The following is a 17,208-nucleotide window of genomic DNA, read 5'->3' on the forward strand; positions in this document are numbered from 1 at the left end:
AAGGTGGGGTTGTCGCTTGGACTCCATGCGCTCCGAGCCCGTGCGGTGCTCCTAGCTTGCAGTTCAGCCTCTCTCCCCCACTTTGCCCAAATGACGTTTTCCATCCCTTACTAAAGGGTGAGGAGGCGCCTTCCTGAGAACTTGGGGTTCTGGGGATTTTCCATGTGGATCCTTCCCCTGGATGTCCTAGGATGCTCACAGAGTAGCTGCTTCCAGAACATCACTAGCCAGGTCCAGGTGTCAGGACCACTGCGGGCGCAAGCGCTGTATGGTTGTGGCGGTGGCTGCCAGCAGGCGGCGCTGTCACTCAGATAGTTGTTTTCATTGCTTATTTCTTCTGTCTTTTCTTCTCCTAAACTTTGTTATATTCTACTTTGTGCTGGATATCCTATTTAAATACTGCTTGTAGAAATATGTTGATCTTATATTCATGGGAAAGAATTTTTGTTTACTATGCCAAGCACCCGGGGGTGTTAAATCCCCAGATGATAGGAGACTGAACTATAGTCTGTGTGGTTAACTGTTGTTTAATTCTGTTTTTTCTTATTAAAAATTTTATTTATTTATTCGACACAGAGAGAGAGAGCACAAGTAGGGGGAGAGGCAGGCAGAAGTAGAAGCCAGCTCTCTGCTGAGCAGGGACCCCAATGCCGAATATAATCCCTGGGATTGTGACCTGAGCCAAAGGCAGATGCTAAACCAACTGAGCCACCTGGGCGTCCCTGGATTACTTTTACTCTGAAGGGGTGACTATGGTCCTTGTTCAAGCAAAGGGCAGTTTACCAGCCCTCTGTTATTAGAGGGTCCCAGATTCTGACTTTTGTCACTAGTCCTCCAAAGTCACCAGAAGTACAGCTTGGCCTCTTTCAGACTTTTCCGCATCAGTGTCTTCAAGCAAAAGCAGTCCTGCCACGTTTTCACATTTTTTTAGGTTTCTGGTGTTTCACAGCTCCTGGCTCAGTAATTCCTTATTGTTTTATTAACTTTTTGATGTTCTCGAGCTTATTTTAAGAACAGTTTATCCAGCTTTTTTAGCATTCTGTGTCTCTTTATGGAGAAGAGGGGTCACAGGAATGGATGGAGGACTGACTAGATACGAAACGGAAGTGGTTGTCCACCATCTGCTGGATGCTTAGTTACAGTGTAGTAACAGACAGTTTGTTCCTTTCAAGCGCTAGGTGATGGACGGAAACTCAAAAGGGCACGTGGATCAGCCTGGGTCCAAGATGAAGAGAAAGACCGTAGAGTAATTTGAACAGAGAAAGTTTAATATAAAGAAGTACTTAGTATATCAGGATTGGAATAATGAGGGACCGCTGGTTAGAAATAAAGAAACCCAAAAGAGTGTAGGAATACGAGCTACAAACAGCTACCACCTGTAGGAGCAGACATTACACCCAGGAAGGCTCGACTCTGACTCCCTGAGGGAAATGCGTCACTCAGGGCAGCATTGGTGGAAATTGTTGCAGAGCCACCCTCGAGAACTTGCTAGAGACCTGCCCTCCCAGGGGTGTGTTTGGGGTAGGAGGCTGCACACTGCACTCTGTATAGGCAGGAGCCTGACTACAGACAAACGGGACTAGGAAGCACAACTTGTTTCCTCTACACTTGCTCTCCTGTGTTTCCCACTGAATAGTGTTCCACGGTGCTACCAGCGAAGAGAAAACACATACAGGGCCCATACCCAGTTTCTCAGAGCAGGGCAAAGGGCTGGATTCGACACTGAGAGGTAATGTATCAATAAACTGTACAGTGTGTTCACTCTTCTGGTCAGCTTCCTTACACACCCTCCTGTGCACGGTTACCCCCCGCCTTGCAACACTGAAACAACTGTATATTTCCACCTAACACTATGCACCTTTTCTTCTCCCATGTGAAGAAACTTACCCTTCCCCAGGATGAGGAGATGCATGGTGCCAGGAGTCATTGTGTAACTGATCCAGTGAAATGGAACCAGAATTCCAGGCTCTGTGCTGGGTGCTTTATATTTTGTAACACAATTCTTAGAACCTTGTGATAGAAATGCTATTTAATATAAACAGTGCATGGTGGCACTCTGCATTTTTACCAGGGTGCTCTAGGAAAGTGTCTTGGTGCAGATATTATTAGAATAGATGTCTGCGGGGGTGGGGTGGGGTGGAGGGAGCGCCTGGGTGGTTCAGTCAGTTAAGCCTCTGTCTTTGGCTCAGGTCATGATCCTAGAGTTCCCCCGCCCCCGCCCCACCAACGGTCAGAGTCGGGTACCCTGCTCTCTGGGACCCCGCTTTTCCCTCTGCCCCTCCCCCATTCATACTCCCTCTGAAATAAATTTTAAAAATCTCAAAAAAAGAAAAAAGAATAGATGTCTGAACAAGCTTTTAAGGGTGTGGAAAATTTCCGGAAGCAACCGAGTAAGAGGGAGAGTAACGTACGGGGATGTGAGCATGTGCTTTGGGGGGGGCAGTGTGTGTTCAGATCAAAACTCGGCTACTAGCCTGTGGTTTTGAGCAAGTTAAACTCTCTAAGCATCTGTTCCTGTATCTTTAAAATGGGACAATAATACTGACTTGTTATAGTGGTTGAGGACCTCATGAGGTCAGACATACTAAGGGGCTGGTTTGTGGTGAGCACTCAGTAAACCGTACCTATTATTATTTTAAGTTGGAATGAAGGACATGGCTCTTTAGAAAACGGCAAGTAGAGAGTAGGACAGCTAAAGCGCAAGGTGGTGTGTATTTAGCGGAGTCTTATTAGAGACATATTTTAAAATTTGGATTATTTTCAGATTTGTTCCCAAAGGTGGTGCTGGACATGAATACACAACCCGGAAAACATTAGGAAGTCTGAATTCTGACGTTGTACATTTTTTTCTATGATGTATTGTGTGAAGAGCATTCTGGGAGGAGCAGAATTACACTGGTGGCTACTAGTTCACATATTGGGGGCAGGGGAAAGCACATTTCATAAAATGTATACGTGTAGGTAGAAACGGAGCGAGGCAAGGCGCCACACTTGGCGCCACCTCTACCCTACCCCCAACAGTCGTGCTCCCGTGGCGCGTTCTGGGGTGCTACTGCGCAGTCGCAGAAGCTTCTCTTAGGAGGGGAGGTCTCAGTCCTTCCGTTTGGCGCCTCTATCTGCTGCAGTTGCCTCGTGGGCACGGTCGCGATCCAGCGGGTCCAGCCGCAGCGCAGACGCCGATCCTACAGCACTCAGAGTGGGACTCCCTTCCTTACGATGTCTGAAGAGGAGGGTAAGGTGCCCTTCCCAAAGCTGTTCCACTCGCTTCTGCCTCTTTCTTAACCCTGCCGGGGGTGAAGGGCGCGGGGGAGGGGAAACTGACAGGGTTCGCGCTGTGCCCACCTAGAGGGCCTCGTAGGGGACCAAGGCATTGTCTTGTCATCTACCAGGGCATGTCCGGTGATGACCTCTGGACCGCTGTCCCTGTCTGTTTAGTGGGCATTTAGGAACCCAGGTGTTACAGGCTAGGTCTGGCCCTGGGTCCAGGGCATTCTTGGGGTTCATGGTGTTTCAGGAACTCGAGCTGATTGATCCTGGGGCTTGTGGGGTCCCTGAAATTCACGGTGTACCATGGGCTTGAGGTGACGCTTGGGGTCATGGTGTCCCTAGAATTCATTGGCCAAGATGATCCCAGAATTTGAGGAGTCCCTGGGGTTCATGGTGTACTTAGGGCTTGAGCTGATCCTAGGTTTTCACTAGATTCCTGGGGTTTGTGGTATCCTAGGAGCTTGAGATGATCCTGGGGTTTGAGGGGTCTCTGGGGCTTATGGCGTTTCCAGGACTTATGGCATCTGAGAGGCTCAAGGTGACACTGGGGCTCAAGAGAGCCGCATGGCGAGAGGCGGGGCTTAGTTTCCAGCATGAGGGCAGTGGTTCTTCCTAGGACCCCTAGTGGTCATAAAGCAGCCTCAGCCGTATCCATTCGGGAGACCGGGGCACTGTGACCTGTTTCTTGTGTGCCTTCTGCAGGGTGGCATGGCGGGTACTGGCGCCAAACTAGGTCTGTATGGCGGCACTTTTTCCTTGAGCTCCCCCCGACCCCAAAAGGCCTTGTGGGATGTGTCCATACCATAAACAGCTGTGCAGCATGACCATTAGGGCATGAAAGTGACTTGGCTTAGTGGCCAGGGGTGCTCCCGAGAGGAGACGATTTGATTTGCGGAAGGTTAAATCTTCACTTTACAGTTTCATATTCAGCAGCGCTGCGGTGGGGTGGTTTGGGGTTTCCCACGACCTCTCCTGAGATTCCTGTGTTTATAAGCTTTTGAGATATGGCCACTCGTTAAGTACTTGGTGTTGCCTTCTTGGGATGTATTGATCCTTTATCCTTTCTCTTTCCCTGTCGGAGGAAGCGGGGGTCCTAAAGGACCAAGACTTTGAATTTAAAGGATTGACAGACCAGCAGTTGATTCATTATGACATCTTTTGAAATTGAGATTTGATTTCTTGAGGCTTTGGTGGTAACCGTGTTTGCTCGAAGACAGAGCAGCCTTGTTTTATCGTAAAAACAAACAAGCAGAAAGAAAATAAAAATGTAGGTATATAGAAGTCCCCACGTAAAGAGCCAGTTCTTTGCTTTGAGAGGGCAGACGAGACTTAAAAAGGAGTGGGAGGATACAACAAAATGTGAGGACCCCTAGAAAATGGGGGTGCCCTTCTGACCATGCTTCAGGGCCCGTCCCACCTGCTGTAGGACTGAGCACCACTGTTTGACAGAAAAGGCTCTAAAGTAATGTGTTGAGAATCGCCCCCTTTTACCTCCACCCACTTCTCCCCAAATTGGGACTGCTTTATGGTTTTAGAACATTAAGTGGTAAACTGATTTAATGTCTGCAGATAATGATTTTACAAGCAACTCTTCTGCACTGTGTTTTCTAAAGCAGGGCTGGGCTCGATTTAGTTTCAAGCCTGCCTGCTGCAAGGACTGGTCTCTGGGATACAGTTTTGGTGGCATAATCTCTCACCTGGCCAACTTTGTCCTCTCTAAAGTTTGACATGGATGTGCAAGGACTTCTTTTGAGAATTCTGCTAGGAGATTTAGAAAGTACTGTTCAATGTATTGACACAGTTTTGCCTGAAAAGCAGACCAGTCTGGCCATTGTCACCTGCTGTGTTTTGGGTGGGACTTCTTGCAGCGTCCTCATGTGAAAGGAAGGTTGCAGTCTGCATCACTGTGAACTGTGCCTTATCTGGTTAAGTTCAGGGCAACTTGGATCCTTGCACCTTAGAAGCACAATCTTCAAAAAGCTTCTATATGTTATGTCTTCTAAATATGGCTCATGGAGGTTATGTATATACCTAAAGGAATTAATTGGAATTCTACAAATTTACTGAGAAACCTGGGTGGAGTTGTCAGTAGCTTTACTGGGTCTAGTGTGAAAAATCTGTTGACATATAAAAGCTCGTCTTAAAAATAAAACTTCAGTTACCTTTGTTATTTTCTTCTGATTATGAGGTCTATAAAGTTTATTGTAGAGAATCTTAACAAATACAAGAGAAGTCTAACGAAAGTCATTTTGCCACCCAGAGATAGTGACTAAGAGATAACAACTGGTATGTTTCCTTCTGTTCTCAACGTTAGGATTACATCGTATTTTTTCTGCTTTGACCCTGCTTTTAATGCTTTAACCCTTCCCGCCTCGACATTATTTCACCAGCATTTCTAATAGCACTAAATGAGAATGTGTTTCTCATTGGCAGTATGCCATAATTTATTTAAGTAATTCCCTTTTGTTTGAATAATTAGGTAGTTTCTAATGTTCCATTTTTTCCATGAAGACTATTAAGTAGATTTCACAGCGAATCTCCAAACCTAGTCCTGTGTTTTTATGGATGAGAAAACAGAGGCAAAAGAATAAATGTATCTGGCCGAAAGGTCATACCTCTGGATGGCTGAAGAGCCTGAATTGGAACCCACATCATGTGATTCCTAATTCAGTATCATTTTCACACCAGCACATTCCCTCACACTGGCTAATTACTTAATTCTAAAGTTTTGGTCTATTTCAAATAAATGTATTGAATCCAAGTTGTGATGCACAGTGCGTGTGATCTGCGAGTTAATACTTCGAGCTTAAACATGTTCTTTTTTTTCAGGCCAACCGTAAAAAGGAAAACAGCCTGTTTATGTAGCATACATTGTGCGTGGTGTGCTACTTTTCATGGTCATTAGAACGGTTTATGGAGTTGATATTTCACATCTCGTTTATTCGTGGCTACTTATTTTATGTTTTGTGAGATTCAATTTGAATTTGTTTCATAACAATAGTTATGACTGTATTTTATTTCTATATCATTTATTATCATAAAGATTAATATTAAGGATTAGAGAACATGTCCGGGAACTCATGGTCAGTAGAGTGTGGCTATGTAACGTCAACTGTATCATTTAAAAGTTAAAAGCGTATCACCGAACACAGAGCAGCATGGGCTAGGTATTTACATTTCTTAAATGGGTAGAAATTTACTGCTCTAAAATTGGAAGTACTAGAAATACTAATGTATGTGTGTATATACACGCATATAAATATATACATGTACACACACACATATATATTTATATATAGATCTCAAAGCTTCATACGAAGCAATTTATTTCTTAGCTGACTTGCAGGGATTAGAGATATGAAAATATTTAATGTTTTTTCAGTTAAAATGTTTTTTAAACACTCCAAAACTTTATAAGGTGGTTTCTTCTAGACACTGATTATTTTATGTGGTATCTAAACTTTCTCTTTGCTTATTCCTAGACTATATTATTATAACTGTTGAGGATGACAGTGACGGCGATGATGACATTGGTGTTGTGATAATAGAAGACTCTGAAACAGAACTTACAGAGAACACACATCCCACTGATGGCATGTTGACTATAGAACCAAATTTTCAAGCCAGCAATGATAACTATCAGCAACTATCCCAAATGAGATATGGTAATTTTGTTCTATTTCCTTCTCCACAAAATTTTGCTCCCTGGTCCTGATATCCAGTAAATTGCTTAAATAGTCTTATAACTTTTACACTTGTCAGTTCTTATCAGGACAAGCTTCATGGTCATGTCACAGTGCTTATGTGTGCTTGCTTTTTCTGTTCATTTAAGCTTTGCCATGTCTCCTGTTCCATTTTCACTCTATGGGGGTGGAAGCGTAGCCTCAGAAAGCATTGGGAGAATATATTATCTGTCTTTGAGAAACTGTTTATAGCTGGCAACTCTGACTGTAAATATCTGGTGGCAAAGGAAAACTGAATTTGTGGGAGAAACAACTTGGATCAAGAGTTCGTTGAACAGATGACACGATTATCTATGTAGATCTAAAGAATCTGTAAAAACTGGAACTAATAAGCAATTATAACACGACTGTGTGATACAAGGTTAATATGCAAAAGCCAATCCCTTTCCTATATATCAGCAGTAAACAGCTGGAACTTGAAATTAAAAATGCAGCACCCTTTACATTACTACCCCAAAAGAGAGTCCATGGAAAGTGAAGTCTTGTAACCAGAAGTGCGGTAGCTACTTGGCCTTTCAGTGGTTGCTTCTCCGTCACAGCAGTGAAAGAAATGTGAGGCCATTCACCTCCTCCCTCACACACAGAGCCCAGAGACTTAACGCCTTGGAACATTTCTTTGTTAGCTATAGGACAATTTGTTCTTTGCCCTTTGTGTAGAAAATTGGGTTTCCTACTCCTTAAAAATGTTACTGCTTAGGGATGCCTGGGTGGCTCAGTTGGTGAAGCATCTCCCTTTGGCTCAGGTCATGATCCTGGGGTCCTGGGATCGAGCCCTGCTCAGTGGGGAGCCTGCTTCCCCCTCTCCCTCTAACTCTCTTCCCTGCTTGTGTGCTCTTTCTCTCTCAAATAAATAATTAAAATCTTCAAAAAAAAGTTATTGCTTAGATCAGAGATCAGCAAACTGTTTCTGTAAAGGGCCAGACAGTAAATATCTTTGGCTTTATAGCCATAAAGGCTCTGTTGCAACTGCTCAACTCTGCTGTTGAAGAAAGCAGCTGATATATAAACAGATGAGTGTGACTGTGTTTCAGTAAAACTTTACTTATGAACACTGAAGTTTGAATTTCCTATCATTTTTCCATTTCATAAAATATTCTTTTGGTTTTGTTCCCTAATCATTTTTGAAAATAATTTTTGATATTAAAATAATTAAAATAGTTTTTTGATATTTTATATTTACTCTCCATTTTTGGGAGTTACTCAAATTTTATACACTTCAAATACAATTACATTTTAATTTTTTTTAAGTAAACTCTACGCCCAGTGTGGGGCTCGAACTCACAGCTCCAAGATCAAGAGTTGCATGCTCCACCGACTGAGCCAGCCAGGTGCCCGTTTTTTAATCATTTCAAAATGTAAAAAAAACAAAAAACAAAAAATAGAAGCATTCTTAGGTTGTGGGCTACATAAAAAATAGGCAGCAAGGTGGATCTGGCCTGTAGGCTGTAGTTTGCCAACCCCTGATTGAACTGACGTCAAAAAGTTTTGATAGCACTTGTCCTCTGTTCTGGTTTTAAAACTATTTGCAGAACCAGCAGAATACTTTCTAGTGTGTTACAGAATGTCTCGCTGATTCCAGCAGCCCTCTTTAGTGGGAGAGAACTAGAAGACTTTTCAAATGTGGATACCCTTTGACTTATCATTTCTACATCTAGGACTTTATTCCACAGAACTATCTGCAGACGGGTAAGACTGTTCAGCAGTGTTCTTCACATGAGCAAAGCTTGAGAAGTAACTTGAATATCCGTGAATTAGGGACTAGTTCAATGAATCATGGCCTATCTGCATGATAGAAAAGTAAGAAGCGGGGCACCTGGGTGGCTCAGTGGGTTAAAGCCTCTGCCTCTGCCTTTGGCTCGGGTCATGATTCCAGGGTCCTGGAATCGAGCCCCGCATCGGACTCTCTGCTCGGTGGGGAGCCTGCTTCTCCCTCACTCTCTGCCTGCCTCTCTGCCTACTTGTGATCTCTGTCTGTCAAATAGATAAGTAAAATCTTAAAAAAAAAAAAAGAAAAGTAAGAAGCTGTTAAAGGGGTTGCAGTATACCTAAAAGTATTAGTTTGGAAAGACCAATACATGTTTAGTAAAGAAAAGGAAGTTGCAGTGCAGTCCTTATCGTCTGATCCCTTTAATCTTTCCAACCAATGCAAAAATTTAGGATAAGGGATTTCAGAAAAGTTGGCCAGGTAATTTTTTACTGTGGTAAAATATACATAACGTCATGCTTCTTCCCTTTGTTCTTTTAATGTGATGTGTTACGTTGATTGGTTTTTCTTTTGTTGAACCACCCTTGCATTCCTGGGATAAATCCCTCTAGGCATAGTGAATAATCCTTTTAATTTGCTACTGGATTACATTTGCTATTATTTTGTTGAGGATTTTTGCATCTGTATTCATAAAGGATATTGGTCTATAATTCTCCTTTCTTGTAGTGCCTTTTTCTAGCTTTGACTATTGGGTATTTGGGTATTGGGGTAATTCTGGCCTCATAGAATGAATTAGGAAGTGTTCTCTCTTTAGTTTTTTGGAGGAGGTTGAGAAGGATTGGTGTTAATTTTTTTAATGTTTGGTAGATCCACCAGTGAAGCCCTCTAGAGGGTCCAGGCCTTTTCTTTGTTGGGAAGTTTATGATGACTGATTCAATCTCTTTACCTGTTATGGGTCTGTTGAGATTTTCTATTTTTTTCTTGAGTCATTATAGATATTTTTTTAAATTTATAAAAACAAATTGTTGGGGTGCGTGGGTAGCTCAGTTGGTTAAGTGTTTGCCTTTGGCTAAGGTCATGATCCTGGGGTTCTGGGATCGAGCCCCATATTGGGCTCCCTGCTGAGCAGGGAGCCTGCTTCTCCCTCTCCCTGTTGCACGCCCTGCTTGTCCTCTCTCACTGTCAAATAAATAAACAAATAAATAAAATCTAAAAACAAAAACAAAAACAAAAATCCCTAAATTGTTTTCTTATATAACAACATTAAGCAATTAGAATATATATAGGATTGAGGCACCTGGCTGGCTCAGTAGTTAGGGCATGGGACTCTTGGTCTTGGGGCTGGTCATGAGTTCAAGCCCCATGTTGGGCATAGAGCCTACTTTAAAAAAAAAAAAAAAAGAATATATATATATATTTATTTATTTATATATTGTGTATTTTTATTATTAAATATATATTATATACACAATTATATTTCACATATAAATATAAATAATAATTATTAATAAACAATAACAAATATTAGTAATAAATAATTTTATGTATATAAAAAGAATATATATGTATTTTCCATAAAATGGAAGAAAACCCAGTTGATAATGGCTACAACTAAATATTAAAAATCCTAAGGAATAAATGAATAAAAATAGCAGAATCTGTATGAAAGGGGAGCAAATACTTTAATGAAGGTCATAAAATAAGACTTGATTAAGTGGAGAGAAACAAATTGTTCCTAGAGGAGAAAAAACACTCTTATATAACTTAAAAAAAAACATCTTGGAAAAATATGTTTAAGGGACAGGTGGTATTTTATCATATGAAACACTAAAACATTTTAAAAGTTACAATTATTAAAATATGATGGTATTAGTTTTGAAATAAGGAGCCAGATTTAATGCAGCAGAAAGCTCATAAAAACAAAGAATTTGGAGTTAATGCACCGTAGTATTTTAGTAAGAGAAACATAGATAGTAAATCATACTGGTACAGATGCTAACTATTGGAGGAAAAAGCCCATTGGATTTCACCTCATATCACACACTTAAAATAATTTCAAGATGGATTAAAGTTGAATATCTAATGAATGGAAGTATAGAAAACTAGGAGAAAATCTAGTTGAATGTTCTTCTATTCCTAGTGAAGACTGAGTGTAACAGCAGTTCAAGAAATCATAAAAACATTAATGAATTTGGTAAAATAGAAACCTTCCCAATATCAGGGAGATGGAGCACAAGCAGGGGGAGTGGCAGGCAGAGGGAGCTGCAGAATCAGGCTCCCTGCTGAGCAGGAAGCTCCACTCCGGGCTTGATCCCAGAACTCTGGGATCATGACCTGAGCCAAAGGCAGATGCTTAACCCACTGAGCCATCCAGGTGCCCCTTTAGGTAGATTTTTTATAGAAATCTATCACACATGAAAATATGCACAAATCACAAATACTCAGCTTAAAGACTTTGCAGGTTAACACACAAGTATAAGCAGCACCAGCACCAAGAAATAGAAGGTGCTGAGCCCTGGCGAATCAGCTCTCACCTCCCTTCCAGTCTCGGGCCCTCTTGTGAAGCAGCACTATCCTGACGTTTCCCACCACTGATGACTTTTGCCTATTTTTGAGCTTCAGAACAACTGAATCATATACAATTCATTTACATTCCTGGACCTAGTTCCAGACTCTGTTGGTCCTGGTGGTGAGGGCTTCTCACCTAACACCAGGCAATTACAGGACCCAAGCGGGGTGTCTGAGTATTCAGCTCAATTCTGACACTATCCACCCAGGGACAGCGTCAGGTTCCACATGTGCGGGGCTCAGTCCCACAAGACCGCACCCCCCTTCCCCTACAGGCACCAGTTGCAAGCCTGGGGGATTACCCAGTCTTCTGACTCAGTGGCTTGAACAGGTTCCTGTGACCCCCTCCTCAGGTTTGGTTAATTTCCTAGAGCAGCCCACAGAACTCAGAGAAACATTTTACTTACCAGATTGCTGGTTTATACAACCTTGGAACAGCCGGCCAGAAGCGATACAAAGAACGAGGCATGGGGGAAAGGTTGAGGGGGCTTCCACGCCCTCTCCGGGCCCATTCTTTCCAGATCTCCATGTGCTCACCAACCCGGAAGCTCTCCGGACCCAGCGCTTTGAGTCTTTACAGAGGCTTCATTGCATAGGCACGATCGATTAAGCCATTAGCCACTGGCAACTAACAACCTCTAGCCCTCTCCCCTTCCTGAAGGTCAGTGGGTAGGACTGAAAGGTCCAACCCTCTCATCCCAGCTTCCTCCTCCCTGGGCCCAGCCCTCAGCCTTAGGTAATCTAGAGGCTTTACACTCCATTAACATAACAAAAGACACCTTTATCACTCTCCTCACTTAAATTCCAAGGGTTTTAGGGGATCTGCCAGAAACACATGAAGACCAAATACGTATATATATATATTTTTAAATATTTATTTATTTGACAGAGATCACAAGTAGGCAGAGAAGCAGGCAGAGAGAGAGGAGGAAGCAGGCTCCCCGCTGAGCAGAGAGCCCGATGTGGGGCTCAATTCCAGGACCCAGAGATCATGACCTGAGCCGAAGGCAGAGGCTTTAACCCACTGAGCCACCCAGGCGCCCCATGTATATATTTTTTAAAGATTTTATTTATTTGAGAGAGAGGGAGCACTCGCCTGCATGAGCAGGGGGTGGGGCAGAGGCAGAGCGAGAAGCAGGCTCCCCGTTCAGCAGGGAGCCCACTTCAGGACTCCATCCCAGGACCCTGGGATCCTGACCTGAACGGAAGGCAGACACCCCACTGAGCCACCCAGGCCCCCAAAATATATATCCCTTAATAGAACTCACAACTATATACTTTGGCGTCTGTCTTCTGTTCCGTGTTGGGGCTGTGAACTTCTTCCCTGTGTGCACCAATCGTTGGCACGTCCTCATCGCTATGTAGGCTTTCTTTGTATGAAAACACCCCGGTTCAATTATTCATTCTCAGTCTTATAATCCGAATAAAACAACCAGTTTAAAAAATAAAAATTGAAGTTACGCCTCAAATTGGAGTTAGTTTATCATTGAATTTTCCCCACCCTGTTGGCTTGCCTTTATCTAACTTGAGAGTTAATTCTCTTTCACTCTGCTTCTGATTGCTTCCCTGGCTCAGGACGGCTAATGGCAACTAGGTCTGTCATGTAGGTCCCCCTCCCAGGACAGTGATGCCAGCCGCCAAGGCTCTCCTACTACAAGACAGAATATAGGAACACTGCATTCTGTATCTTTTCCTCCTTATGGAGCTCAGAACCATCACTGAGCCTACAGCATTCTAGAATATTCGGGGGCTTATATTTCACGTACGTTTATATAGGTTTAATATGAAGTGTAACTAGGGAAAACAATCATAATCTTAGAGTTCTAGTGACTTAGAGCTAATGTCGACCAGTTCTCACCCAGCAGATGAGGAGGCCATTTGTGGTCTGCTCAGTCTACACTGTGGAGGGAGTGGCCCATGCCAGAATAGACTCCTGACTCACATTTGGAGGCCTGCTGCTCCCCTAAGTAAAAAGGCTTTGGGGGGCTCCTTTCAAAAAGCAGTTAGGTTCTCTTGTTATTTGTTTCCAGCATTTACTCTGTAGCCTTTCGGTTGTGAAGCGTTCATTTCATAATTCAGAATTTGTGTGTGATCTTGATTCTTATTCCTAGGAGTGGCAACCTAGCCCTTCGATTTTTAAGGGTTTATTTTACATCACTACTGAGAGAGTTATTGTTTTGTCACTCTCTAAAATTCAGCCAGGACTCCGGTTCAGTTTGAGGTGGCATTTGGAGAACATATCCCTATTAAGTTGATGACGGTAGTAAGTCTGTGAAATAACTTTTTTAATGTGTTGCTTTTCAGGAGTAGGTGGTTTACCAGCCCTACGTGACCAAGCAGTTCCACAAATGAACCATCTAGCAAATTTAAAAAGATACAGCTCGAACTCAGTGGAAATGGATCTTCTCCCCCCACAGCTCAAAAGAGGATGTTCATCTTTTTTAAGGGTGGGTAATATGGTTTGTATATTAAATTGAATATCTATCTTTGTTTTTTCATTCTGCTTTACTTCTTTTTTTTAAAAATTGAGTTTAATTTCATACAGTGAATGGTTCAGTGGTTTTGACAAATGTGTATACCTCTCCCCACCATCAAGACAGAGAACACTTCCACCATCCCAGAAAGTTCCCTCATGCCTCTCTCTTCCCAGAATATCTCCCAAACCTTGGAGAAACAACATTCTAATATTTTTCCCATTTTAGATTAGTTTTGCCTGTTCTAGAACTTTATATAAACAGAATCATACAGTATGTACTCCTGTGGCATAGTCTCTTTTTCTTAGAATAATGTTTCAGAGATTCATCTGGTTTTAGTGACATTTCATTCCCATTCATTGCTGAGTAATATTCTGTTGCATGAATGTCATAATTTGTTTATCCATTTTCCTTTTTTTTTTTAAAGATTTTATTTATTTATTTGTCAGACAGAGATCAGAAGTAGGCAGAGAGGCAGGCAGAGAAAGAGGAGGAAGCAGGCTCCCCGCGGAGCAGAGAGCCTGATGTGGGGCTCGATCCCAGGACCCTGGGATCATGACCTGAGCCGAAGGCAGAGACTTTAAGCTACTGAGCCACCCAGGCGCCCCTCCCTTCTCCTTTTGATGGATGCTTGGGTTGTTTCCAGTTTGGGGTATTATGAGTAAAGTGGCTCTGAAGATGATTATGGAAGTGTTTTTGTGAATGTATGTTTACATTTAATTTGAGTAAAGACTCAGGAGTACAAACACTGGGTCACAGGATAGATAAAGTTTAGAAGAAACTGCCAGTTTCCTGATGTAGTTGTACCGTTTGACATTTCCATCCTACTCTGCCCTGCTTCTTGATCTCTGAAGTAGAATGAAATAGATTATTAGACTATATATAATCTAGCTTACCAGAAAATGCATTTACTTACTTATATAAGGATGAGGACACTCGTAAATACCTAAGTAGTACAGGTAATTCTCTTAACTTCTAACAGCCCCACTATGTTCATCTTTGGGGATAATGTTAAATGCCTATTGAGAGTCATGATTTCTGACATAGTTATGCGAAAGCACTTTGAAAAGTATAAAGCATTACACAAGGGTACGATGGCAATATTGTTTCTATAATGACTAGTCTATATTGTAACTCCATATAATTTTTGTTGTCTAATAAGTTGGCAATGCAGGGCTGATTGATAAAATTTTAAAACAAAAACATTAATAATTACTTGGTATGTTTATATTAAAATTATTATTATAGTCCATAATTCATCCTTAGAGTTGTTATAATTAAATATAATGGTTATTTGCTGTCTGTCTACTTACTTATACCCTCTTTTATTCCAAAAAACAATTTAAGGCATCTTAGAGATTAATTTATTGAGAAAAGTAGGGGCCTTAGTGCTTCTTAGTTTGTCCACAGAGTGTCACTGTTGGATTATTTGAAAATCAAAAGCCATAAAACCTTTGGTTCTTTGTTTCCGGTTGGAAATATTTGCTTTTAAAGCAGTTCTGGTGCCAGATTACTAGAAGCTAGTCTTTTTACCCTGAAGTGTGTGAAGGGTTAAGCTTGGTAAAAATGGTGTCTTAAGTGTAGTTGGGTGAATGAGAAAACAGTTCAGCAAGTACACTTGACCCTTGAGCAATGTGGGCGTTAGGGGTGCTGACCCCTGCACAGTCGAAAATCCACGTGTAACTTGGACTCCCCAAAACCTAACTACGAATAGCCCTACTGTAGACCAGAAGTCTTACCGATAGTCAACACGTATTTTGCATGTTATATGTATCATATACTGTATTCGAACAAAAAAGCCAGCTAGAGAACAGAATGCTAGTAAGAAAATCACAAGGAAGAGAAAATACATGTATAGTATTGCACTATATTCTTTGAAAAAAAATCCATCTATAAGTGGACTCGCACAGTTTACCCCCATGTTGTTCAAGGGACAGCTGTATATCTTTGTGTGTTGCTGTAGTATTTGCAGTGGGCAGAGGACCTTCATGCCTTTGGTGCTTGTTGACAGCAGAACTGAAGTCCTGAATGTTTCTTCAGTTCTTTCTTTTTCTTTTGGTTTATTAATAAATCGTCCCTGGACAAGAACACAAATACCCGTTTGGGAAGAAGTTGGAAGTGTCATTAATGAATGCATATCAGACTGAATATTTACATAATATTAATTGCTAATTGCCAAATATATTCACACTTACTATCATAAAGAAAATGATTTAAGTTCTTTTTCAACCTTCACATACTGTGGAGTTACTCTGAACTTGAGAGCTGAAGGAAATATTTCTCTCTCATGACTAGATGCTTCCATAGCAATAACAAGACAAATGAACACTTAACCATTTGATTTCCTTCTTTTCCTTAACTAATAGGGAATTCACAGCAGTTTTGTACTCTGAGTAGCTTTCTCATTTTTGAAATAATTTTAGATTTACAGAACAGGGGCAAATATATTACAGAGGGTTCTCGTGTATATACTTCTCTTAATGTTAACTTACCTGTATAACTTAAAATTATGGTAATTATGTAAGCACAGTACTATTTTCACAACCATGATATTAACGTTGCTACAGTACTATTAGCTCAACTGCAGTCCTTGTTTGAGTTTCACCATTCTTCTCCCCCTTGTCCTTTTTCTGTTCCAGGATCCAATCTAGTATCCCAGATTGAGTTTAGTTTTCTCTCTTCAGTTTTTTCTAGTCTCTGACGATCCCTCATTCTTTCCTTGTCTTTCATGATCTTGACATTTGTGATGAGTGTACACTTACAAATGTACATTGTACATTTGTAAAATGTCACTCAATTTTGGTATGTCCGATATTTTTCTCTTGAATAGATCGAGATTATCCATTTTTGGCAAGAACACCACACAAATGCCTCCTTATTGAATCGTTATCAGGGACACATGGTGTCTGTGTATCTTTTTACTGATGATGTTATCATCGATCTCTTGGTTAACGTGGTATCTTCTGGATTTTTCCACTGTAAAGTTACTGCTTTTCCCCTTGTGGGGAAATATCTTAGGTGGGAAGTACTTTGGGGGACTCTGCTGATATCCTTTTTCTCCTCCCCTTTTTACCCACTGAGTTGAGTTAGCTTGTGGATTTTACCTGCAATAATCACTAGTATGGTGTTTGCCAAATGGTGACTCTCTCTTTGCCTCATTCCCATGTATGTATTAAAAGGAATTCATATGTCAGGAAGAGCTGTCCTTTCTATTCCATTTATTTATTCAATTATGTATTTTATATTTATATGGATGCATGAGCGTTCACTGTATATTATATGAGTTTTTATAATCCCATGTTATCATTATTTTATTGATCAAATTTTCTAACTTTGGTTATTGGAAGCTCCTTCCAGTTGGATCCTGTGGCCTTTTCACATGGCCCAACTTTTTTTTGAGCACTTCCTGATTTTCTGACATCACAAGATGTTCTAGGCTCATTCATACTTT

General features: G+C 41.4%; 1 protein-coding gene across 1 annotated transcript in view; it reads left to right on the top strand.

Moving 5' to 3' along the window:
* Positions 1-2,961: 2,961 nt before the first annotated feature.
* LOC111150350 (BEN domain containing 2) overlaps positions 2,962-17,208 on the top strand; it is a gene marked incomplete at its 5' end in the record, with an annotated part of 57,180 nt that continues 42,933 nt past the window's right edge. The window contains 3 exons of the mRNA XM_022507799.1: positions 2,962-3,232; positions 6,750-6,932; positions 13,588-13,742. Of these exons, the coding sequence (XP_022363507.1) occupies positions 2,962-3,232; positions 6,750-6,932; positions 13,588-13,742 (609 nt within the window). The remainder of the gene's footprint in view (positions 3,233-6,749; positions 6,933-13,587; positions 13,743-17,208) is intronic.

This window comes from Enhydra lutris, unplaced genomic scaffold, assembly GCF_002288905.1.
Source record: "Enhydra lutris kenyoni isolate GAN:26980312 unplaced genomic scaffold, ASM228890v2 scaffoldscaffold23, whole genome shotgun sequence".
Classification (NCBI taxonomy): domain Eukaryota; kingdom Metazoa; phylum Chordata; class Mammalia; order Carnivora; family Mustelidae; genus Enhydra; species Enhydra lutris.